The following is a 24305-nucleotide window of genomic DNA, read 5'->3' on the forward strand; positions in this document are numbered from 1 at the left end:
CCTCCTCCTGACGCTTTGTGGCTCCCCAGTCGAGCCTCAACTTTTACTTGACCCCCGTCCCCGAACGCCTAGTCCCGCCTCCCTCCCGCTCCCGGGTGGCTTCGGGGCGGATCGTTCGTGCTTCTCGGGTGGGAGGGTTGTGTCCTCTCCGGGGCGCCAGATTCCGCCTCTGGAGGCCTAGGCGGGTAGCTCCGTCGCTACTTAGAAGTCAACGAGGCCAGCTCAGTCAGGAGGCCAAGGCGACCCAGGCCCGCCGCGCTCGCCTGCAGCGGACAGGGCTTGCGCTGGTGACTACGTCCCCCTAGGGACTACCGGGCCTCCTTTGGGGGACGGGGGTCCCTCAAGAGCCCGAGAGAACGTGTGGGGTGGGGAGTGGTGTCACATACTGGTGGGAGCCACCGCCGCGGCGTTAGCGTTACTGACCCGGGCTGCCCGCGGAGCGCAGTGTCCGGTCCCCGCCGTGCTGGGCTCCAAGATTCACGGCCCACCCGGCAAGGGCCGGCAGAGGTTACAGGCTCAAGCCTCGGAGAGAACGGCCGGGAGCACAAGGCGAAGGGCTCTCCCCGCGCTCGCCGGCCGGCCGTCGGTCCCCTCCGGGTCCACCGCTGACTACGCGGCGGGGGCGGTTACTGTAACAACTCCTTTCACTTGAGGGTGTGGGTGGCTCTGAAAAGAGCCTTTGATTTCACAGGCACCCCCTTCGGGGCGCGCGGGCTGGAGTGGGCGGCTACCGGACGCCTGCCCCACTTCACTTCCCCTTTGCCTTGTGGTGACTCTCCGTCTTCTTCGGGAGCAACACGGCCTGGATGTTGGGCAGGACGCCGCCCTGGGCGATGGTCACTTTGCCCAGCAGCTTGTTCAGCTCCTCGTCGTTGCGGATGGCCAGCTGGAGGTGGCGGGGGATGATGCGCGTCTTCTTGTTGTCGCGGGCCGCGTTGCCAGCCAGCTCCAGGATCTCGGCGGTCAGGTACTCGAGCACCGCCGCCATGTAGACGGGCGCGCCGGCCCCCACCCGCTCGGCGTAGTTGCCCTTGCGCAGCAGGCGGTGAACCCGGCCCACCGGGAACTGGAGGCCAGCGCGCGAAGAGCGCGACTTGGCCTTGGCGCGGGCCTTGCCTCCCTGCTTGCCACGGCCGGACATGACAGCGACAGTGGACACAACCACCTCCCGCCTGGCCACCCGGAAAGTCGCGGCAAACGGCGCCGCTTCACCCTTTTATAGGCAGAACGGCGATTGTCCATGGTGTGCTCTCATTGGCCAAAGCACAGTTTTGCCCCGATGACCAATAGGAGAGCTCAGGCAGAATCCATTCATTTACATAATCTCGTCTCCCTCGCCTCCGCGCCCCCGAAAACCCGCGAATCACAGCGTGGCGCGATCGCGACCTTAATTTGCGTACCGCCGCTATAAGTACGCGGTCGCTTCCGGTGCGCCCCTGCGCTCCTCCCGCGCTGCGCTTCTCCTGTAGCGATAGCCTTCCCGGTCTCCAGCTGCCCGCGCTTCTTGCCTCTTGCTTCTCGCCTCTTGCTTCTCGCCATGCCCGAGCCGGCCAAGTCCGCTCCGGCCCCCAAGAAGGGCTCCAAGAAAGCCGTCACCAAGGCCCAGAAGAAGGACGGCAAGAAGCGCAAGCGCAGCCGCAAGGAGAGCTACTCCATCTACGTGTACAAGGTGCTGAAGCAGGTCCACCCCGACACCGGCATCTCGTCCAAGGCCATGGGCATCATGAACTCGTTCGTCAACGACATCTTCGAGCGCATCGCCGGCGAAGCGTCCCGCCTGGCGCACTACAACAAGCGCTCGACCATCACGTCGCGGGAGATCCAGACGGCCGTGCGCCTGCTGCTGCCCGGGGAGCTGGCCAAGCACGCCGTGTCCGAGGGCACCAAGGCGGTCACCAAGTACACCAGCTCCAAGTGAGTCCCCGCCGGGGACGCGCTGGCTTCCAAAGGCTCTTTTCAGAGCCACCCACCTTCTCAGTGAAGAAGCTGCCCTCATTTCTAGTTTGCCTTTTTGACTTACTGTGTTGTCAAGAAAATTCATCCTGTTGAGCACAGGTACCCACCTGTCAAGCACTTGGTTAATGTTGGAGAAATCTTAATGTGGGTTTTCTCAGCCAGCTGGGAAATATTGCGGTATATGCTCTAAAATTTCTCCTGCCTTGGCCTTGTTGTATCTGTTCCCACCTAGTGAAATGCTATTTGACAAGCTTGCCTACGCAGGATAGAAAAGTGGACAAAGACACAACCGTATGTTAAAAACATGGTGAGATTTAAAAAAAAAAATTTTAAATGATTCTGAGGTGTGTAAGATATAGGACATCTCTCTTTATCCTATAAAACCAAAACCATATATGGTGATAGTGTTTTCCCCCACTACCACTTTAAAAAGCTTTTTAGATTTAATGATTAATTGTATACAAGGGCAACAAAATATGCTAGATTTCACAATTGAGATTTTGGAATACTTGAAAAGGTCAAATATTGCACAACAGAGGTTGGTTGGTTTGAGAGTATTCTGTGTGCTTTGAGAACCCTTGGACTGTTTTAGGCAGGGAATGAAATAATAGACCTTAACCTTAAAAAAGAAAGAAAGAAACTTTGGGGATTATTGGCTGACCATAGTAGAAGAACTTGATGCTGTGTTTGGGGCTAGAGCTGTGATTCTTAAAAGTTTTTCTTTGAAGAGGCAGCAGTAGGAGCTGGGGCTATGGCAAACCTATTGCCTAATGCATTGGAGACCCTGAGTTCCACCCTCAGCACTGCATAGAAATAAATAAAACAGCATGCTGTCCATCTACAACTAAAAAAAAAAGCATCAGTACAATAGAGTAAGGATTTGAAAGCAAGAATGATTATAAACAATGTGCTTTGGAGGGCACAACATGGGGGAATCAGAGAACTGAGTTACTCATAGAACTCAGACAACCTTAGAGATCCAGCTTGTTTGACATTCTCTTACTTAGCTTGAATCTTGAAACATTTTAGGAATAATAATAATTTCCCAGAATATTAAAAAAATGATGCTAGAACCTTTACGTTGAAAAGTCTCATAGAAGTCAAATATGGAAGATGAGGAAAAACAGCTATATAGGTTTTGTTTCATTTTTCTTTTCTCTCTCTCTCTCTCTCTCTCTCTCTCTCTCTCTCTCTCTCTCTCTCTCTCTCTTTCCCAATTGGAAAAGACTTATGGTGATGTAGCTCAGTGGCAGAGCATTTGTCTAGCATGCATGAGTGCATGAGTTCAATCCCCAACACTGTAAATAAAAAAAAGAAAAGAAAAAAACATGCTGTGGTTACAACTCAGTGGTAGAGGGCTCAACTTGAATTGTGTGATGCCCAGGATTTGATCCCCAGCATTGAAAAACAAGAAATTCACATATGGATTATACATTAGTTAATATTATTGAATCAATACTAAATTTGTTCAGTGCAATGACGATAATGTGGATGATAATGTAGGGTATGCATGATAATGTAGAAGAATGTCCCTTTCAAGAAAGACATGCCACACAGTATTTAGAAGAAGTGTCAACAATTTCCAGGTTATTTTCAAATGGTTCAGGGTTTGTGTGTGTGTGTGCCCATAAGATACTTGATGTTTCCATTTGGAAACCTAGCAGGAGTCTAAAAATTTATTTCAAAATAATACTTTTGGTTTTTCTTCTCCAAATCTGTTCTTTAGTCATATCAGTAAGGAGCAATTGGTAACCCCAAACCTGCAATAAATCCTTGATTCCTTGCTTTCTGTTATAACCTACAGTCAGTTAGTTTCACTGTTTCAAGACATATTTTAAATGAAATTATGTCATTTGTTAGTTTAATGAAGAACTTCATGCTAAAGTGAAATATGCCATTCAGAAAGCCAAGAGTCAAATGTATTCTCTCATATGTAGAAGTTAGAGAGAGAGGAGAAAAAATAATGGATCTCATGAAAATAAAAGTGAAACTGGAAGGGTGTTGTCTGGGGCCATCCATGGATTGCATATGGGTCACCATGCGTGGAAGCATTGTGGATAGAGACATCTGGTATCTAGGAATGACCAGTGAACATTTTCTCTGGTCAATTGCCCAGGGATAATGTGAATCGCTATTGGGTTCTGTGGCCCACACAGCACCTGAGATGTATGTGACCTGCCAAAATGTCAATCAACCAGCTGACTGCAAGATATCAGGAAGCAAGATTCCGCCCTTGAACCCTTTTCCCTGCCTTTGATTTACCCTGTTAAATAAACCATTAGAGCCATTTTGTCTTTCCTAGTTCCAGAACCCACGTGGACTAGATCTATCAGGGGGGTCACTTTCTGTAAATATATTTCTGAGTATTTGTGCTTTGTTATTTACTAATTATTTGAGATTATAAATTTTAGGGTGGCTTCGATTATCCTGGGCAGGAAGAAGTACCCCTTAATGAGACGCTGGCCATCATCCCTCCACCCACCACCACATAGGGTATTACGGTTTCGATATTGAAGCCAGATTTACAGATAGGTAGTTAGTGTACTTAGGTAAATCGGGTCTAATATTGAGTAAGATAAAGAAAATGGAGCCCATTATTGAGAATGGAGTCCAGGAAACCCGAACAGCACCTGGGGAAATTGAAATGTTAATGTCCCCAAGGCCCAGAACCCATCCTAAGGAACTGTTAATGAAGTAGCTCCCAACAAACAGGGAGGTGCTAATCAAAACCCCAGGCCCTTCCTGCCCAGATTACTCCTCCAGTCCACCTATCTCTCGCCATCTGGCCTTCCCACCTGCATTCTATCACTGCAGGATAGAGAGAAACAAAGGACAGGAATGTGGGAGGACCAAAAGAAGACCTTAGCTATAAAAAAGGGAAGACCTCCCCCTTCCATGGATTCCCCCTTTTGGGTCCCCTTCTTCCTCTGAGAGGAAGTCCTTTCTGCTGTCCTTTAATAAAGCCTTCCACTCTCCACTTGCCTCAGTGTGCTTCTCTGGTGTTAAAACTCAGCATTTGGGGAAGCAAGGACTCATCACCAGCAAACAGTGGTAACAGATTGGAGGTTCCACCGAGATCTACACCGAGGTAAACTTCTCTCCATGCACCCCACGTATGTCTGAGGTGCATCTTTCTCTCTTTCTGGAGGATGATATGGGCACCCCATGGCTATTTAAATACAACTAGTGCTTCCGCCAGCCACTCTTCAAGACTCAGGTGAGAGGTTTCTTGGCCTAGGCAGCTCTCAATCACCTGTTCGATGCAAAGCAGGCATGTTGGGATCTGCCAAAGCAGCTTCCCACTTTTCTGTCTGGGCCCGGAGAGCAGTTGGCATGAGTAATACAGTGTCCCTAATACCGACCTGTCTTGGATGAGCCGAGGTGAAGGAAGGAGTTTGGGACAACTGCAGAATTCTGGTCTGGGCTACACTCAGACATGTTCACAAGGTTCCTTTCTCTTGAGCCCCCTCCCGACAGCCCTAAGGGGTATCTAGAGTGATCGGTAGATGAATGGCACTGAGGGAAAGCCCCAAGTACATTTGCCTCCGTGTGGGCTACACAATACTCCCAACCCCGCATCCATTCCCTCCTGGATGCTCCCATTCCTTCGCTGGTCAGAAACACTGGAAATTCAGGTTGTAGGACTGAGAGAAAGACATGGGATAATTAGTAACAAGTGCCCAGGTTCCCTCATGTGAATAGGCAACTTTCACTAGTCTATTTTAAAATTTCCCTATTACCATTCCGATACTTAAAATGTGCTGTGTTCTCTTTAAGCTGCCGGAGGAAGGCATTTTAAAATCAACCTTTCCAAGAGTCCCTCTGATAGAAAGTGCTATATGCCTTACAACCAGTAGCTATTCCTCACCCTCAGGAGATTCCTTTAGTCTACGGGGCAAAAAGGCAACAAGAAGAGTGTGCGATTCTCTTTTGTTGTGGGTTTTATAGTGGCAGGAAGGAAAGCAGTAATGCCCTTAAGTCTGAATCCTCCCAGGGTCAGGCACAGGGCAAACTGGGACCCTAGCACTTTGCCAAAGGGGACCAGAAACAACCTTGGCAAAGCAAGATGAGAGACGGTGTTTTCTGGATGCTAAAGAAGCTAAAACTTAGGGAGATGTCCCTAATAAGAACATTTTTTTTTTTCTGGCGTGGGCACCTGAGTCCTGTTTTTTCTCTTCTCACCCAGATGGGAGCTTCTCTCCCCAGGGTGCTAGGTGCACCACTTACCTGCATATTGAAAAATTGGGATAAGTTTGACCCACAGATGCTCAAGAAAAAGTGCCTCATTTTCTTCTGCCACCAGGTCTGGCTTCAATACAAACTCCCTGATGGAGAAACCTGGCCACCAAAGGGAAATATCAATTTTAATATAATTTTACAGCTCAATAAATTTTGCAAAAGGGAAGGGAAATGGTGGGAGGTGCCATATGTCCAGGTTTTCTTTGCCCTAAGGGAAAACCCCAAATTATGCCAACAATGTAAAGTAGACTTAGTTATGATATCTGCCATAAGGGAGAAAATCTTAAGGAATCTCCTACTGAGGAGAAAGAATCAAGAGGACCCACAAAATCTCCATCCCCTGTTGACGTGCAACAGTGGCCCTTCTGTCACCCACATCCTGGCCTCTCTCCATCTGCCCCAATAGATGAAATATATTACCCCTCAAAGAGATGACAGGAGGAGAATTTAGACCAATCAAAGTACATACCCCCTTTTCCCTTCAAGACCTAAGACAGATAAAAACAGACTTAGGGAAATTTTCAGAGGATCCGGATAAATATATTGAGGTATTTCAAAACTTATGCCAGGTATTTGACCTCACCTGGAAAGATATTATGCTATTACTCAACCAGACTTTGACCTCCAATGAGAAGGAAGCAGCCCCAAGAGCAGCAATGAGAAAACACATCACTGTGGATTCTGAATCCATAGAGGGCCACCTACTTTTAAATGACAAATTTATTACTCAGCCAGCCCCAGACATTTGGAGGAAGTTACAAAAATTAGCATATGGCCCTGATCAATCTTTAGATGACATCCTCTGAGTTGCTACTTCCACTTTTTTATAATAGAGATCAACAGGAAAAGAAGGAGAAAGAGTGCAGAGACAGAAAAAGGACTAAAGCATTGGTATTTGCTCTTAGAGGAGTAGGTTCCCAGAGTGAAAAAGGAGGAAGATGAAATGCTCCTCAGTCCACAAAAGGGACTTGTTTCCATTGCAGAGAGGAAGGACATTTCAAACAGGATTGCCCACAAGCCAAGTGACCACCCCAAAATCCCTGCCCTAAATGTCTAAGCAGTCACTGGAAGAGTGACTGTCCTCAGGGGCGAATGTCCTTGAAGCCAGACTCCTCCACACAGACCTGACAGGGGCCCAGGCTCAATTCTGGCTCCCAAAACTCCTATCACTGCACATGAGCCCCAGGTGTGCTTCACTGTAGGGAGCCAAGAGATCAACTTCCTCTTAGATACTGGCACCAGTTATTCTGTACCAGTTATTCTTACCCCGGACTTCTTTCCTCTAATACTATAACTGTACAAGCAGTGTCTGGATGGCCTATTACCAGAAAGTTTACTCCCCCACTGAGTTGTGAGTGGGACGAGATGATGTTTTCTCGTGCATTTTTGATTAATACAGAATGTCCTACCCCTTTATTGGGAAGAGACTTACTATCAAAACTTCAGACATTCATTACAATGAATTTGGGAACACGAGGACCATTATGTTTCAATATAAACCCTGAAGTGTGGGCTACTGAAGGCAAAATTGGAAGGGCACTCATTTTAGGAATTCAAAAACCCAATGGGGAATGGCGACTAGTCCAGGACCTGAGAATAATTAATGAAGCAGTTGTTCCTCTCCACCCTATAGTTCCTAATCCATACACGCTGTTATCTGAGATTCCAGCAGACACTGCTTGGTTTACTATGTCAGACTTTAAAAATGCCTTTTTCTGTAAACCCTTAGACTCCCAATCACAATATCTGTTTGCCTTTGAGGAACCAAATAGCAGATCTCAATTAACCTGGACAGTATTGCCCCAAGGATTCAGAAAATAACTCTCATCTGTTTGGCCAAACCCTAGCTAAGGACTTAACAGAATTCAGAGATACACATCTTTGACTGTCCTGCAATATGTAGATGACATACTTTTATGTGCCTCCACTCAAAAGGAATATCAAGAAGCCACTAAAGAGCTTTGAAACTTCTTAGCTGATAAGGGTTATAAAGTCTCAAAGAAAAAAGCTCAATTGTGCCAAAAACAAGTTCAATATTTAGGATTATGACTGTCTTAAGGAACCCACAATCTAGGACCAGAAAGAATAACCCCTATAGGACAATAACCTCTACCTCAAGCTTATAAGGCAACTTAGAGGCCTCCTAGGCTGGGGGGTCATCTGGCATCCCAGGTATTTCCCTGTCTCATGCTGATTGGTGGTTGCTTGTTAGAGTCTGTAAACAAGTCAAAATAACACCTGGCATTTTGCCAGGGGAATGTTAGAGTTCATAAACAAGTCTGGATGGTGCCTGGCAAAATGCCAGAGGGAGTGGTTTGAGAAGTAACAAAAGTGAGCCATTAAGTGTGGAGATTCCTGATTGGTTGACTGCTGTATCGAGTTTATGTTAACTAGATAAGCTGTGTGGAATGTATAAATACTGCTCCTGTCCTGCAATAAAGGGCTTCCACTCCTGCTGTATCAATCTACACAAGTTGTTCGTCAACACCCCCCCCCCCCCCCCCCCCCCGCTGTGGCAGTTGCTAGGGGGCTGCTATGGGCCCTCACCTAGCCTGACTGAGTCAGGGACACCTGGTGCTGCAGATCTCTCCTGTTATTTACAAACAACTCAGCAGGGTGGGTATGTGCCTAAGAGTGCTCTGTGGATTTTTCCTAGGGCAAGGGTCACGCCCCCTTCCTTGGACAGGCTTTGCTCTGAGGTAGAGGCTGGTTTCTCAAAAATGGAGTCACATCAATTTCTCAACTCTCTTCTTGGGTCTCTTCTCAGATACTAACTGATCAGACTTGCTATTCCCATTTAGGGAATAGACAGATGAGGATACTGGGAACATGAGGTTAAGAGAATAATTCCATAAAATGGGTCCACTGTGCTGTTCCCTGTCGCAACACATGAATAAATCAGTCAGGGTCACTCCAGGTGAATTGGGCTGGCAGTAAATAATCACACAAACACAAAAAGTACCTTTTTCTTGGGGTTCAGTGATGGCTCCTTTGCCCACAAGGGAGGCAAGAGAGGCAGGCAAAAAAGAGAACATGCCTGAAGCCCTATTTATTTGGAGGAAAGACACTCAAGAAAGTTCAATCCAAATAAGGCAAGGGTTTGGGTTTCAGGGGGTTGCTTGGTGATGTCTGCAGTTAGCGGATTGACATCTGGAAAAGCCACACCCATCTCAGAACCAGGGAAAAGGACACATACATCACACAGCCCAGTCAGAGCAGCAATGTCAGCCGAGTCCCTTCTGTTGGGTACAGAGCAGGCTGAACTGTGTTGTCTGCAGGGCAGGCTGAGCAGATGTTGGCTGCAAGATAGCCCACGCACTCAAACCCCCTCTATCTGGTCCTTTATCACCTGTTTGCCTCAAGTCTGAACATTCAACCCTGCTCAAGGCTGAACACTTAACCCCCCCTTGGGCCAACAAGGCAGCTTGCAGACCCAGAGGCCCCATTAGATTTGGGCTATAAAAACTCCCTCCTGCCAGGCCCCCCTCTCTCTTGCTCTCTCTCTTGCTCTTTATCTTTCTTACGCGCGCTCTCTGTCTCTCTCTTGCTCTCTCCCTGTTCATCTCTTCTCTTTTCTCTCTCTCTCTCTCTCTCCTTCTTTCCTTTCTCTTTGTTGCACTGCTGCAATAAAGATCTTTTGGTTGCTCCGAGTGTTGTGGTCACTTTCCTTTCACCTTCATGTGCTCAAATGCTCATAGCTCACACACACAGCCCATGGCTGGTCTGCAACAGCTCCCTACATGCTTTCTTTTCCGAAAAGCAATTTGTCTGTAGTCCTGTCTGGCCTAAGTGGATAGGGTATGTCACATTCTTCAGCAAACTACCTGTTCACTGTAGGAGAAATGCAGGCCCCAAATAATATTGATAAGAGGAACCCAAGTTATCCTGAAGGGAAGACTTTTGTGACCAGATCCTGAAACTCGGGGAGATAAGAATAGTTTTTCCTAACCATAAAACCCATCAGAATGTATGTTTCAGAATCCAATAAGAACCATTCAGCATGGGCCAAGGTGACCTAAAACTGCCATGACAGTGGATACTTGAAAGTCTGATGTCACCCTGATATCAGTCAAAAGTCAAGTGGACTTGGGTAGAACTCTCTGGAAACTTCTCTGGGATCCCCAATAAAATGTGCAGGAGAGGCATGTTGTCCCTCTCCTCTCTGAAAGGACCAACTCTGTCCCTTGGGAGTGTCCCTTTCTTTTCCTACCTCTTTAACAAACTCATTTCTGTTACTCCTGAAGTCTTTCTGACTTGATCGAACGAATCAGGGTTTGAAGAGGGGGTCTTCCTCAGTTTCTCAGAAGGCCCCAGCTCCATAACATCCATTCCATTTCATATTCTCTTTTACTTCATGGTACATATCACCCTTTGACTATTATACATTTCTTTGCTTATTTTCATTTATCCATCAACTGGAATGTAGTCCTATGGAGATAAACTTTTTTCTACTCTGTTTACTGCTGTATTCCTAACATGTCCTATGTCAGTATGAAAAGTGTTTTGGCTTTTCCCCCTCCTTTTCTCCCTTATTGTGGGAAATGATGTGCACAAATATTCTTAACAGAGTCTTAACCAAAGGTTAGTTTTACTTTCACAACTGTAAGTATGAATTTTGGTGATGGGATTATATAATTGCATTGAGTCTCTCTCCCCCTCTTTCAAGATTAACTCTTTTTTGTTATCTTACCCATATTCTGTGTCCCCAGACCTAAAAGTTGATCACTATCTTCTCCATATATAATTAGATTTTAACCCCAAATCCTGTGAGTCTCTCTTAAAATGAATTTATATTCCTACTCTGAGAGCTCAAACTATCCTTATAGCCTTTCCTCCTCACTCCCATGTCCTTGCTTTCACCAAAATTTTGAGGCTTTGGCAATCTGTCTTGTTACTCAGGAAAGCCACATAAGGCACAATCTAGGACTGGGGGTACCACCCCTGGAGCATGCTGGGGGTAGTGCCTTCAGTCCCTAGCAATGGAGGAAAAAAAAAAAAAAGCTAAGGCACAAGCAAAGGCAGGAAGTATTTCCTGAGGACTAAGCTTTGGAATTTTTTTGGTTTTTGTTTTTTCAGTAAAGGTATGTGGATTTTGCACAATAACTAGGAAATAAATTATCTGTTTTTAGTTTGATGGGCAGAGAGGAAGTATATCATGCCTGAAGATAGATAACATTTGAGATTTTATGTAGATGCATAAGAAAAAAATGAGCAAAAGCAGGAGGATGGATATAGGCCACTGTTGCAGTATGTTTAACAGTTTTATACCTTTATTTCAGAACTTCATCTTTTGTTCTTATGTGGCTGCTTTTTAAGTGTACTTTAAAATATATATATATATATATATATATATATATATATATATATATATATATATATATATATATATATAAAGAAGACCTATGCTATATTGGGTGCTCTGAAAATGAAGCTAGCAGCAAGCCTGTAATGCCAGCAGCTGGATAGACTGAGGCAGGAGGATCACGAGTTCAAAGCCAACTTCAGCAAGTGAAACTATCTCTAAATAAAACTAAATAGGGCTGGGGATGTGGCTCAGTGGTTGAGTGCCCCGAATTAAATCCCCGGGACCCACCCCTCAAAAAAGGGATCCCAAAGTTCAAAAGTGATGGAGCGTCATCCAACTATTGCTGTATACCTTTACATCAGCTTCTGAACCAAGAAAAAATGACTATATCCTAGTACTGCCCCAGTGTAACTGCTTAAAAGCACTGCTTAAAACCCTCCCCCTTTCCTCAAGTACACCAACATTGGTCTGTGACCAGTAAGCATCAAAAACTATTCTCGTTGGAAAAGGCATCTGTGTGTAAAACACGCACACACTGTCAATTACGGTTCCACAGGGCCCTTCTACCTTTGTCGTGCAGATGCAGGTGAATGGGGTAATGGTGTAAGCAACAGCGGAAAAACAGCTTCTTTCACAGAGAAGGTGGGTGGCTCTGAAAAGAGCCTTTGGAAGCCAGCGCGTCCCCGGCGGGGACTCACTTGGAGCTGGTGTACTTGGTGACCGCCTTGGTGCCCTCGGACACGGCGTGCTTGGCCAGCTCCCCGGGCAGCAGCAGGCGCACGGCCGTCTGGATCTCCCGCGACGTGATGGTCGAGCGCTTGTTGTAGTGCGCCAGGCGGGACGCTTCGCCGGCGATGCGCTCGAAGATGTCGTTGACGAACGAGTTCATGATGCCCATGGCCTTGGACGAGATGCCGGTGTCGGGGTGGACCTGCTTCAGCACCTTGTACACGTAGATGGAGTAGCTCTCCTTGCGGCTGCGCTTGCGCTTCTTGCCGTCCTTCTTCTGGGCCTTGGTGACGGCTTTCTTGGAGCCCTTCTTGGGGGCCGGAGCGGACTTGGCCGGCTCGGGCATGGCGAGAAGCAAGAGGCGAGAAGCAAGAGGCAAGAAGCGCGGGCAGCTGGAGACCGGGAAGGCTATCGCTACAGGAGAAGCGCAGCGCGGGAGGAGCGCAGGGGCGCACCGGAAGCGACCGCGTACTTATAGCGGCGGTACGCAAATTAAGGTCGCGATCGCGCCACGCTGTGATTCGCGGGTTTTCGGGGGCGCGGAGGCGAGGGAGACGAGATTATGTAAATGAATGGATTCTGCCTGAGCTCTCCTATTGGTCATCGGGGCAAAACTGTGCTTTGGCCAATGAGAGCACACCATGGACAATCGCCGTTCTGCCTATAAAAGGGTGAAGCGGCGCCGTTTGCCGCGACTTTCCGGGTGGCCAGGCGGGAGGTGGTTGTGTCCACTGTCGCTGTCATGTCCGGCCGTGGCAAGCAGGGAGGCAAGGCCCGCGCCAAGGCCAAGTCGCGCTCTTCGCGCGCTGGCCTCCAGTTCCCGGTGGGCCGGGTTCACCGCCTGCTGCGCAAGGGCAACTACGCCGAGCGGGTGGGGGCCGGCGCGCCCGTCTACATGGCGGCGGTGCTCGAGTACCTGACCGCCGAGATCCTGGAGCTGGCTGGCAACGCGGCCCGCGACAACAAGAAGACGCGCATCATCCCCCGCCACCTCCAGCTGGCCATCCGCAACGACGAGGAGCTGAACAAGCTGCTGGGCAAAGTGACCATCGCCCAGGGCGGCGTCCTGCCCAACATCCAGGCCGTGTTGCTCCCGAAGAAGACGGAGAGTCACCACAAGGCAAAGGGGAAGTGAAGTGGGGCAGGCGTCCGGTAGCCGCCCACTCCAGCCCGCGCGCCCCGAAGGGGGTGCCTGTGAAATCAAAGGCTCTTTTCAGAGCCACCCACACCCTCAAGTGAAAGGAGTTGTTACAGTAACCGCCCCCGCCGCGTAGTCAGCGGTGGACCCGGAGGGGACCGACGGCCGGCCGGCGAGCGCGGGGAGAGCCCTTCGCCTTGTGCTCCCGGCCGTTCTCTCCGAGGCTTGAGCCTGTAACCTCTGCCGGCCCTTGCCGGGTGGGCCGTGAATCTTGGAGCCCAGCACGGCGGGGACCGGACACTGCGCTCCGCGGGCAGCCCGGGTCAGTAACGCTAACGCCGCGGCGGTGGCTCCCACCAGTATGTGACACCACTCCGCACCCCACACGTTCTCTCGGGCTCTTGAGGGACCCCCGTCCCCCAAAGGAGGCCCGGTAGTCCCTAGGGGGACGTAGTCACCAGCGCAAGCCCTGTCCGCTGCAGGCGAGCGCGGCGGGCCTGGGTCGCCTTGGCCTCCTGACTGAGCTGGCCTCGTTGACTTCTAAGTAGCGACGGAGCTACCCGCCTAGGCCTCCAGAGGCGGAATCTGGCGCCCCGGAGAGGACACAACCCTCCCACCCGAGAAGCACGAACGATCCGCCCCGAAGCCACCCGGGAGCGGGAGGGAGGCGGGACTAGGCGTTCGGGGACGGGGGTCAAGTAAAAGTTGAGGCTCGACTGGGGAGCCACAAAGCGTCAGGAGGAGGGCGTCGCGGGCAGCGTGCTCCAAGGGGACGAAGGGCCGAAGAGGGAAGGAACCATCGGACGGACGGAGCAGCGGCCCAAGACGACGTCCACGCAGCGAGAGCGAGGGAAAGAAGACGAGGTGGGCAGAGCGCGGGCAGAGCGGACGGGGGAGGCGAGGCCGCGGAGGGGGCGGGGGGCGCTCGGGGAGGCAGGATCCCGCCCGAGCCAACCGCGGAGGCTGGTGCGGGTGACGTCACAGCCAACGGACGGCCTGCGCGGGACTTTTCAATTTCTCCCCGCCCAATCGGGAAAAGACTGTGCCTATAAAGACTGCGGCGGCGGGCGGGCAGCAGGTCACTGTCCGTGCCGCCGCGCCGGAGAGCTAGTGCCTCCGTCCGCCATGGCCCGTACGAAGCAGACCGCGCGCAAGTCGACCGGTGGCAAGGCCCCGCGGAAGCAGCTGGCCACCAAGGCGGCCCGCAAGAGCGCGCCGGCCACCGGCGGCGTCAAGAAGCCCCACCGCTACCGGCCGGGCACCGTGGCGCTGCGCGAGATCCGGCGCTACCAGAAGTCCACCGAGCTGCTGATCCGCAAGCTGCCGTTCCAGCGGCTGGTGCGCGAGATCGCGCAGGACTTCAAGACCGACCTGCGCTTCCAGAGCTCGGCCGTCATGGCGCTGCAGGAGGCCAGCGAGGCCTACCTGGTGGGTCTGTTCGAGGACACCAACCTGTGCGCCATCCACGCCAAGCGCGTCACCATCATGCCCAAGGACATCCAGCTGGCCCGCCGCATCCGCGGGGAGCGAGCTTAAGAAGTAAGGCGCTCGCCCGGCTCTAGGTTCCATCGCATCCAAAGGCTCTTTTCAGAGCCACCCACGGCGGCACTCGGAAGGAGCTGCACCGCTCTTCCTCCGCTCTCCAGGCGGTGGTGTCGTCCTCCGGGGCGAGGGGGTGGGAGGGAAGGGAAGGGGAAGGTCGCACAGCGGGCGGAGAGCCCTGCCAGCCTTACCGCACGCCCGGTTCATTTCTTGTGCGGCGCGCACCGCCCTAGGACGGTCGCAGCCTAACGCTCCCCTCGGTTCGCCTCTCCCGGGAACCCTCTTAGCAACCGGCAGCCTTCGGCGATAGTGTCGCCCAGGGCGGGAGGAGGGGCACGAGCGACCTTATCCCGCGGTTGAGTCAGTAGGGGACGCTAGGGATTCGCGGTCCGCAGGGCCGGCTTGGGCTGGGCTGCCCTGGCCGTCGCCTGCGACCTCTCGGCCCCACCCGACCCGCCGGAAATGTCCTCCCTGTCCTCTCTGGGAAGTCGCCCCTAAGCTCTTTCCAGACTTATGTCGCTGGAGTTGGGGAAACTGGTGATAAAAGCTACTTGTAAGCCAATACCGGATTAGCAATGTTTATGACCTAGCTCAAGTCACTTGTGAGGCTTGCTTAACTGAAAGAGTCCCTGGCCATGTCCACTAAACGATCTTAGTTCTGAAAGCTGACATGTATCTAAATTCTCTGGACTTGGTAATTCCATTAGTTGTTTTCTTCAGAGATATCTGATTACCCAATTTCAGGTTTTTAAGAGATTTACCAAGTGTAGAAGAGTAGTCCGAAACTCAAGTTTTTGTGAGATAAAATCGGCAGAACAGGGTACCCACGTAGGCTGGATTAGTAGGCTGGATTATTTCCTTGCCTTAGGAAAGGCTTCATCAGTCTTAGTGATGATTCCTGGACATTTGGGAAGTGGGAATCCACATCGTGGTGTGAGTATGAGGATGGGGGGCTGGCAGAATCCTCTCTACACAGGCCTCTTGCAGATAGCTGTGTAGGTCTTATGTGACACTTTGTTTTTTGAGGGTATTTTAAAAATTAGCTTATTCATGTTTTTAAAATAAGTTTCAAGGTCCACTAGTCTTGAATCCATCCACCTAGACATTAGCATGAAATTTCTTTTTAAGGTTTAAAGAGATGACACCTCTTCTTAACCTCCCTGTTATTTGCACCTGGAAGAAGCCAGGCCTTATATTTTTTCTTTTGCCTCAGAACAGTGGACATGTTAAAAGCAATCATCACAGAGACAGTGAGGTACAACAGGGGGGAGAAGAAACATCAGAGAAACATAATTTAGTAAAACCGCTATTTTGTCTGACATGTCAGAAGGGGAGAGCAGTGTGAGGCCTCACTGTAGCTTTCTCTGAGATGAATTGGCACACGTGTGTGCTTCAGAATCACAGCAAGTTCTGCGTAGGACTACAGATAGGGTCTGTATTCTTGAATTTAAAGAAGTAGTCTTTCAAGGCTGGCTTGGGCACACCTTTGTACTCAGTGTCTCAGGAGTGGCTGAGCAGACACTAGGAATGTCAGTGCCAGTCCTCTATGTCCTCTACCTGCCACCATGACGGCACTGCTTTAACTCATTGGTCTGGGCACCTCTCAAACTGGGACGTCTCACTGACTGAATCTCAAAGGAAAACAGTGGCATTGTTGATATGCAGTCAGGAATAGATTAATATTTTGTGTTCCTGTCATTGAAGGGAATCTTTCAAGTCTGCCGAAACAGATTGCAAAGTAGAGAAAGGGGTCGAGAAACAAGCTTGAGGACTTCACTGCTATGAATTGAGACCTGAGACCCACTGAGTTCAGAAAAAGCTTCCAAAGAGAAAAGTCTTGGATCCTGAGTTTCTTCATTGTAAAACAGGATAATATTTGCACCCACAGAATTGCAGTGAGGATAAAAAGGATGATTACAGTTTACATAAATGGCGTAGAACAGCTCCACGTTTCAATAAATAGGTACTGATGGCATAATCAACATTGATGATATTAATATTGGTGACATCAATATGAATTAATATAACTCTAAATTGCCATCATGTCATGAAATAAAGGAATGACATAAAAACAATTGGTGTTGCCAGGTATGGTAGTAGACGCCTGTAATACCAGCAACTTGGAAGGCTGAAGCAGGAGGATCACAAGTTTGAGGCCAGCTTCAGCAATTTAGTGAGGCTCTAAGTCACTTAAGAAGACCCTGTCAATAAATAAAAATGGCTGGGGATGTGGTGCTAGTGGTTAAGCATCTCTGGGTTCAATTCCTGATACAAAATAAAAATTAATGATTTTTAAAATTGGTGAATACTTTTGAACATATGACCAGTCTCTTGTAGACCACATATAAGGAGATATAAGATATAAGGAGACCTGGTTTCCCAGGTGGCTTATAACTCATCTTTCACTCACTTTCTCTTGTTTGGCTTCACAATAACTCAGAGAGAGGAAGCCTTTTTTTAATTTTTATTTTTTTCATTCTGTTGACTAGAAGAAGAAACCAATGTGGCAAGGAAGAGAATGTGAATCACAAAGCTAAAAAGATGGCAGAGGTAGAACTTGAACCTGGGTCTTGTGATTTGCTTTTTAAAAATTTCATTTGACTAACTGCTTCAGAAAACTATATGTGCAAGAATTACAGATATTGTATATCTTATAGTAACTGATTTCTGCTGACTGAAAATTACAGCAAGATACATTTTATATTACTATATATTGCATATTCATACACACCTAAAATTGGAACAAGTTGTATGAAATGCTTTTATTTTTTCCTGCCACACTTTGATATTTTCAGTCCTATTCTGTTTAATGGGCCAAAAAAATGCTGACTCCCATCTTTTAAATAGATTTTCTCACCTGCTAATGGTTACAGTTTGCAACTATAAATCACTGCACTAGAGAAAATTGCCAAGAACAAAGTGAAATCATCACTCAGATTAAAATTGTTTTGTTCAGTAGCAATTCCAGCATCTCTTCACCCTGGAAGACATATAAGTTTACAGAAATGGGAACCAGATCTTTGGCCGCTATGAGGAGACGACATGTACTAATTGATGGCAAGCTGGTAAGTGCTGAAGAAGGACTGGATTATCTAGAGTTCAGAGGGAAACATCAATTTTGGAGCCCTTCTTATAAGAAAACTTTGGGGAAGTCTAGTGGAGGCAGAAAAACCAGAAAGATAAAAGAGAACTATGAGAGGTGAGAAGTCCACAAGCCAGGCCAAGACCAGTAATAAGAAATGAATTTTCAGTGGTGGGGACTTGGAGGCCAGCTTATTTAGAGTCTTGATGCTAAACCGGGAAGGGGATAGGTTTTACTCAGTAAGTAGTACAGGAGAAAGGATATAAACAGCAGGTGGATTATAGAAGAGAAAGCACAAAATCTAACATATACATTGAGATGGTCATAAAATTAACAGAGAAAGGCAAGTTAAAACAATAATGATATTTATACTAAATAGTGCAGCAAATATTAGAAAGTTTCATAATGCCAAGGGCTGGCCAAGACAGAGGACTTAGATGCTTGGCATCTTGCTTGTGGAACGTGTGTGAGGACAAGTGCATGAAGTACTGCAAATGTGGCAAACATTAAGGGCATCTGAGCGGCAAACCACTCCCGTGTGCTAGGCATGTGTGGCAGACCGCTTACCCCACAGGCGAAGTCCCTGCACTAGGTCCAAGGCCCACTCCTCGATTGGTCGCTGCAGGGACAGTTGGCCAGGACTTGTATTGGTGGCTGCCTGAGTAAATATACATGGTAACTGCACAATAAAATCAAACCTGCTTCCTGCTTGGACTCCAGAGGTCTTGATTAGCAACTCCGCAGCCACACTCTCCTCTGCCCTGTTCTGTGGACCTCCTCACTGGACGAGAGAGAGCCCACACAAATGTGGACTAGGGAAGTCATTCTGAAAGGCACCCTGGTACTTCTTAAGCCTGGAACCAGAAATTCAGCTACTGGGTATTTATCCAAAATAAATTCTCACACAGATTTATCAGAAAACATGAGAACAAGGGACCAGCCACAAAAAAGGAAAGGAAAACCTGATTTATTGCATGTTGAAGTTTGCCTGAACCTGGATGGGGCAAAGGGCGGAAAGGAGTTGTTGGAGCAAAAAGTAGTCAAAGATGACTCCAGACTCCCCTGTCTGAGTGACTGGGAAGAAGCCTGAGAAGGATGGGCAGTCTGGAAGGGGGAGTTGCTAAAGAGTTCAACTCGGGACACAAGGGATGGAACCATCAACTAGTAACTGCATAAGAAATAGTCCAAGGACAGGCCTCTGGGGAACAACCTGCACCACTTAGGGATCTGATGGTGACAGGAGGTAGAGAAGAGTTTTATCCTGAACCAGAGGAAAATTGGACCAGATGATTTCTTAGGTCCTTTTTATCAATATTTTATAGTTCTGTTAAATCCATATCACAAGTTTATTAATAGATTCTCATATCTTTGATTTGTAAACCTTAGACAAATATTTTAGTAAAAGTCAGATCATCAGGGTATATCAGAGAATGCTAAGTTATTTAACCCACATAAACATTAGTTTCTTCCTTTTTAAAATGGGGGTGATATTTACCTTGTGGTGTTTTGAGGCTCTGAATCAAGTCTGCTGGGATTCTGTTGGATTCTTCATAACAACTCTATGCATATTTATTCTAATCCTAACAGTCTAATGCTGCCACCCTGTTCATACCCCGTCTTCACCCAATTGTCTCCTTTGTTCTCTAAATTCTTAAGCTCTAGTGGCTCTCTCCCTCTCCCAGTGATTATGCAGCATGTAAGAATTAGACTGGGTAAACTAGGCAATAAATACATGTCCTTTGGTTTCTAGGTCACTTCATGCCTCACCTCAATTTTTTCCACACACATCTTTTCATTTGATCCTTAAATATTCCTATGAGAAAGGCAGGATTTCTCAGTAACATTAAAGATAAGAAAATTCAACTTTGGCAAAACAGATTTGTCATGATTTACATAATCCAGACAACAATCTGATTTTTTTTTTGGGGGGGGGAGATTATATTCAGGTTAATTATAAGAAAGTCAACAATTTAGAATGTTCAATGGAGACAGCAAAAACCACACCCATTAATCATTCATATATATATATATATATATATATATATATATATATATATATATCTGCATAAATGCCAGTTTAGTTTACTTCTTTTTTTTTTTTTTTTGGTTCAAGTAGAGTAATAAATACACTAGCTAGAATGTAAAGTAGAGAGTGAGAAATTTCAAGGGAATAAACTAAAAACAGTGAAAGATGACTCAGAGTTTCTATCTAGTCTGGGTGTCTGGGAGGATACTGCTGCTAGTCAGAGGAGAGAATCCAGAAAGGGAAAGTAAGACGTCAAACTGGAATAGTAAAATTTGATTAATAAGTGGAACATTCAAGTGCCACTATGACCACTGTAAAGGAGTTGTAGCTCAGTGGTAGAGCACTTGCCTTGCGAGTGTGAGGCACTGAGTTCAATCCTAGCACCACATAAAAACAAAGGCATTGAGTCAATCTACAACTAAAAAAATAAATAAAAGAAAGCAGTCCCACAGAAGGAACTCCATAATCATTTGTATGTGTATATTTTGGTGGAAATTCTGAATACCCCCAGGAAGGGAAAGAGCACGCACAGGCTGGCTCACAGAGAGCACTCTGGTGGAAATTATTTTGTTAGCAAACCAAATACATTATACATAGATTTATGTTTCTGTTACAGATGATTAAAACATAGCACTATATTCCTGGCTATTACAGATGGTTAAGAAAAGAAAAAGCTAAAAAGTAAAAAGATGCATAATTGCATGTTCTGTATTTTGGCAATATTCAGGGGCTTGACACAGCTAACAGGATTCAGTCATGGCCATGTATCAGTTGTCATTAGTGGAACTGATAAGGTGGAAGCTGAGGTCACTATTAAAATTATTTTAAAGGTGTATAAAAAGATGTATAGTGGCTCAGGCATAGTGGTACATGCCCATAATCCAAGCGATTTGGGAGGCTGAGGAAGGAGGAGTTATCAGCAACTTAATGAGACCCTGTCTCAAAATACCCACAGAAAAAGGACTGGGAATGTAGCTCAGCATTAAAGTGCCTTTTAAAAAAACTGGATGTTAGAGAAGAAAAAAAAAATCTATTGATTATAAAATTCAATTCCGTATAATTGAAAGTATAAATCAGTAATAGTAAAACAAGCTCACTATTTTTTCATTCATACATCTTTTATGTGTTCTCCGAGTGTTTTGGCAAATAAGGCTATTTTACTTTAGCTCTCCTATAATGTTTTTTACTACATAAAATTTGTTAGGATCATCCACTTGCTTTTTCATCAAAGAAAGCAAAATTTAACATTAAACAAATTGGGACAACATTCAGACTCATGTTTTAAAGAAAAACTGCTAATGTATATCAAAATCACCTGGAATGCATAGCTTATTAAAACACAAATTACTCTGCCCCAGGGTTTTTCATTCAATAGTTGTGGGGTTGGGGCCAAGGATTTTGTATTTCTAAAGGTTCCCAGTTCATCTATGTTGGTAAGTTAGAGACTATACTTTTTGAACCACTGACTTAAACAATAGACATGATTCTGCTCCCCTCCCCTTTTTTATTCTTTGATTTCTCTTCATAATGCTATTTACTATTTTAGAGCATCTTAGGATTTTATGTATTCATCTGCATTGCCTTTAAAGTAAAAAAAAAAAAAATCACAGTGATGTTTGAAACAAATTCTATAAGTTAGTTATTGGTGGTGAGATTTTTTTATTGAACTCAAGGGCACTCAACCACTGAGCCACATCCCCAGCCCTATTTTGTATTGTATTTAGACACAGCGTCACTGAGTTGCTTAGTGCCTCAATTTTGCTGAGGTTGGCTTTGAACTCGAAATCCTCCTGCCTCAGCCTCTCAAGCCGCTGGGATTACAAGCATGCACCACTATGCCCGTGTGCACCCTGCTGTTGGTGAGATTCTAAAAGGAAAAGCAAGAACTCTTGATCATAGAAGCCTTTTATTTCTTAGCTGGAAAATGTTATTTTTGCCACTCCCTCCCCACCCATTTACTGTCTTCTCCAGTACAATGCCAGGCATTCTGCTTTTTTCAAAGATTGAATACCCCCCAACCCAACCACCATCATGTTCAAGCTTTCCCCAATTTGCCTGCACCAAGTGACTTCTATAGCATTAGGATTTCTATAGTTATTATTGTCTATATTCCTCATCATAGTGAATATATGCTTCTTGTACTACTAGACTTCTTATGTTATATAAGTATGTATATATTTATGTATTGTGTATTTCTTTTTTCCCCTGTTAAGTTCCTGAAGGGCAAATCTTGTATCCCTTACTTTGCTGATATCTCCATTGTGAAGCACTATGTATTAAACGTAGTTAACCCTCAAGTGTTTGTTGCTAAGAGCAGCTAATAAAGTGATTATCTTTTGGGTTCTTACAGAATTCTCTAAATTACATACATAGGCTAATTTTTGCTGTAAAATCATAAGTCCATAATGCAAACACACACACACACACAACCCAGAACTTTACATGCAAATGTTAATAGCTGCAATGTTCAATACAAATCAGGACAGTTTAGGACAAACGGGAAGTATAGAGAATGGCTTACTGTACTTTGCTCCACAGACACAATCATTTTTTGGTTTTGCTTTGTCAAAATTAAACTGCACCTTCTATATTGATGGTGAGCATGTTCCTGCAGATGCCCCCATTCTAAGCTAAATAAAACAGGTTCTAACAAGTCACATACCTGAGTTACCTGTTTAAGAGTGCTTTCAATAAGTTTGCTCAGCTTTCTGTATACCTTCAATGTCACACTAGAAATCAATTGTTTCATGTCATGTCACAAAAAAACTATACACAATGTGAACTAAAGGACCTGACCCCCTCCCTTTTTGAAAAGTGGTGGAAAATGAAAGCCCCAAAGATAGCTAAAGCTCACAGGCCAGCCTTGGACTAGAATCACAGGGTCGGTCCTACTCCCCACAGCCATAATAATCAGGATAGCGCCGAACCGAGATGACAAAACTACTTAAAAACTTCCAAAGTAGTGCTTAGGCCTAAAGCACGGCTCGATGAAAAAAATAGCATTCAAAAATACCCACAAATGGAAAGCCACTTGGCTGTCAGCCGGGCCCTGGGGCTTCACTTTCTCCCCTGGCAACGGTACCTGCCTGTCAGTACAGATGGGGACCCACAGGATCACCTCCCGGCTTCATCGCCTGACACTCAAGTGCCCAACTCTTTGTGGAGTACGTGGTTGGCCCTAAGAAGGGCCTTTGGAGCTGGAGCGGAGGCGGCGGCAGGTCACCCCCCGAAGCCGTAGAGGGTGCGGCCCTGGCGCTTGAGCGCGTAGACCACGTCCATGGCGGTGACCGTCTTGCGCTTGGCGTGCTCCGTGTAGGTGACGGCGTCGCGGATCACGTTCTCCAGGAACACCTTGAGCACGCCGCGGGTCTCCTCGTAGATGAGCCCGGAGATGCGCTTGACGCCGCCGCGCCGGGCCAGCCGCCGGATGGCGGGCTTGGTGATGCCCTGGATGTTGTCGCGCAGGACCTTACGGTGGCGCTTGGCGCCGCCCTTGCCCAGGCCCTTGCCGCCCTTCCCTCTCCCAGACATGGCGGATGCGCTCGGAGAACTGTCCTTGGGGGGGCCGCGGCCTGCGTGGTTATAGGAGAGCTGCGGACCAGATTGAAAACCGAAAGCGCGCCGGCGGGAAGATTCCAATCGTTCCGCTCTCCGGAGAGCTCGCGCTCTTTTGTTGTTCCTCTGTCCTCCGCCCTCTACCGGACCCTCCACTTTGGGGGTTTTATTTGTTGTTGTTTAAAGCGACATTCCGTAGCTCCCGGGAAAGAGCGGGTCCCAGCACCAAGCTTCCGGATTCCGCAGTCTTTACGCTTCCTTTTTCTGCCTGGATTTCTGGAAGGCATTAAGTCGGGTTTAAGTGGAAAGATCTGGTGGGAGAAGACTGGAGGAAGAGCAGATGGGTTTCAGAGCTGAGAAGGGAAAAGGGCAGCGCCGGATTCCGTTTTAACCATAGTCCCAAACCCTCTGGCTACACAAAACTGCAGCCAGGACGGTTCCAGAAACTTGGTGGACAAGACTCCAGGGCAGCGGCCTTGGGGATATGTGTGGAAGGACGAGGGGAGGGAGAAGGTCGCTGCAATCAGTCTGTGCACTGTTTTGTTGGTGGAGGCACAATATTTCAATCCAACCAGGAATCAGGTCCTAGGAAAACTGGCCTTAGGATACTGCCAAGCCTTCTCTTGGGGGCTGGTGAACCCCAACGCACTGTCGTCCAAAGCTCTGCAGAGCATAGGAAAAGCAGAGGAGACTGAGAGGTAGTCTCCACACCCACCTCTACTTACAGATCCTC

The 24305-nt window shown here is 47.3% G+C and overlaps 6 protein-coding genes across 6 annotated transcripts; 3 read left to right on the forward strand and 3 right to left on the reverse strand.

Moving 5' to 3' along the window:
- Positions 1 to 114: 114 nt before the first annotated feature.
- On the reverse strand, positions 115 to 1199 carry LOC124077289 (histone H2A type 2-A). Its single transcript, XM_046421523.2, has one exon. The coding sequence runs from the start codon at positions 1139 to 1141 to the stop codon at positions 749 to 751; it is 393 nt and encodes a 130-aa protein (XP_046277479.1). The 5' UTR covers positions 1142 to 1199; the 3' UTR covers positions 115 to 748.
- A 234-nt stretch (positions 1200 to 1433) lies between these two features.
- LOC124077292 (histone H2B type 2-E) lies at positions 1434 to 2312 on the forward strand. Its single transcript, XM_046421526.2, has one exon. It carries the CDS (start codon positions 1538 to 1540, stop codon positions 1916 to 1918), a length of 381 nt encoding a protein of 126 aa, XP_046277482.1. The 5' UTR covers positions 1434 to 1537; the 3' UTR covers positions 1919 to 2312.
- A 9773-nt stretch (positions 2313 to 12085) lies between these two features.
- On the reverse strand, positions 12086 to 12682 carry LOC124077533 (histone H2B type 2-E). Its single transcript, XM_046421980.2, has one exon. It carries the CDS (start codon positions 12573 to 12575, stop codon positions 12195 to 12197), a length of 381 nt encoding a protein of 126 aa, XP_046277936.1. The 5' UTR covers positions 12576 to 12682; the 3' UTR covers positions 12086 to 12194.
- A 234-nt stretch (positions 12683 to 12916) lies between these two features.
- Positions 12917 to 13998, forward strand: LOC124077532 (histone H2A type 2-A). The gene has a single exon (XM_046421979.2). The coding sequence runs from the start codon at positions 12972 to 12974 to the stop codon at positions 13362 to 13364; it is 393 nt and encodes a 130-aa protein (XP_046277935.1). The 5' UTR covers positions 12917 to 12971; the 3' UTR covers positions 13365 to 13998.
- A 294-nt stretch (positions 13999 to 14292) lies between these two features.
- Positions 14293 to 14968, forward strand: LOC124077534 (histone H3). The gene has a single exon (XM_046421981.2). It carries the CDS (start codon positions 14493 to 14495, stop codon positions 14901 to 14903), a length of 411 nt encoding a protein of 136 aa, XP_046277937.1. The 5' UTR covers positions 14293 to 14492; the 3' UTR covers positions 14904 to 14968.
- Positions 14969 to 20167: 5199 nt separating this feature from the next.
- LOC124077536 (histone H4) lies at positions 20168 to 24016 on the reverse strand. The gene has a single exon (XM_046421982.2). The coding sequence runs from the start codon at positions 23546 to 23548 to the stop codon at positions 23237 to 23239; it is 312 nt and encodes a 103-aa protein (XP_046277938.1). The 5' UTR covers positions 23549 to 24016; the 3' UTR covers positions 20168 to 23236.
- Between the last annotated feature and the right edge of the window lie 289 nt (positions 24017 to 24305).

Source organism: Marmota monax, unplaced genomic scaffold (assembly GCF_021218885.2).
Source record: "Marmota monax isolate L192 unplaced genomic scaffold, Marmota_monax_Labrador192_F-V1.1 WCK01_AAM20220418_F8-fsc00108, whole genome shotgun sequence".
NCBI classification, from domain to species: Eukaryota; Metazoa; Chordata; class Mammalia; order Rodentia; family Sciuridae; genus Marmota; species Marmota monax.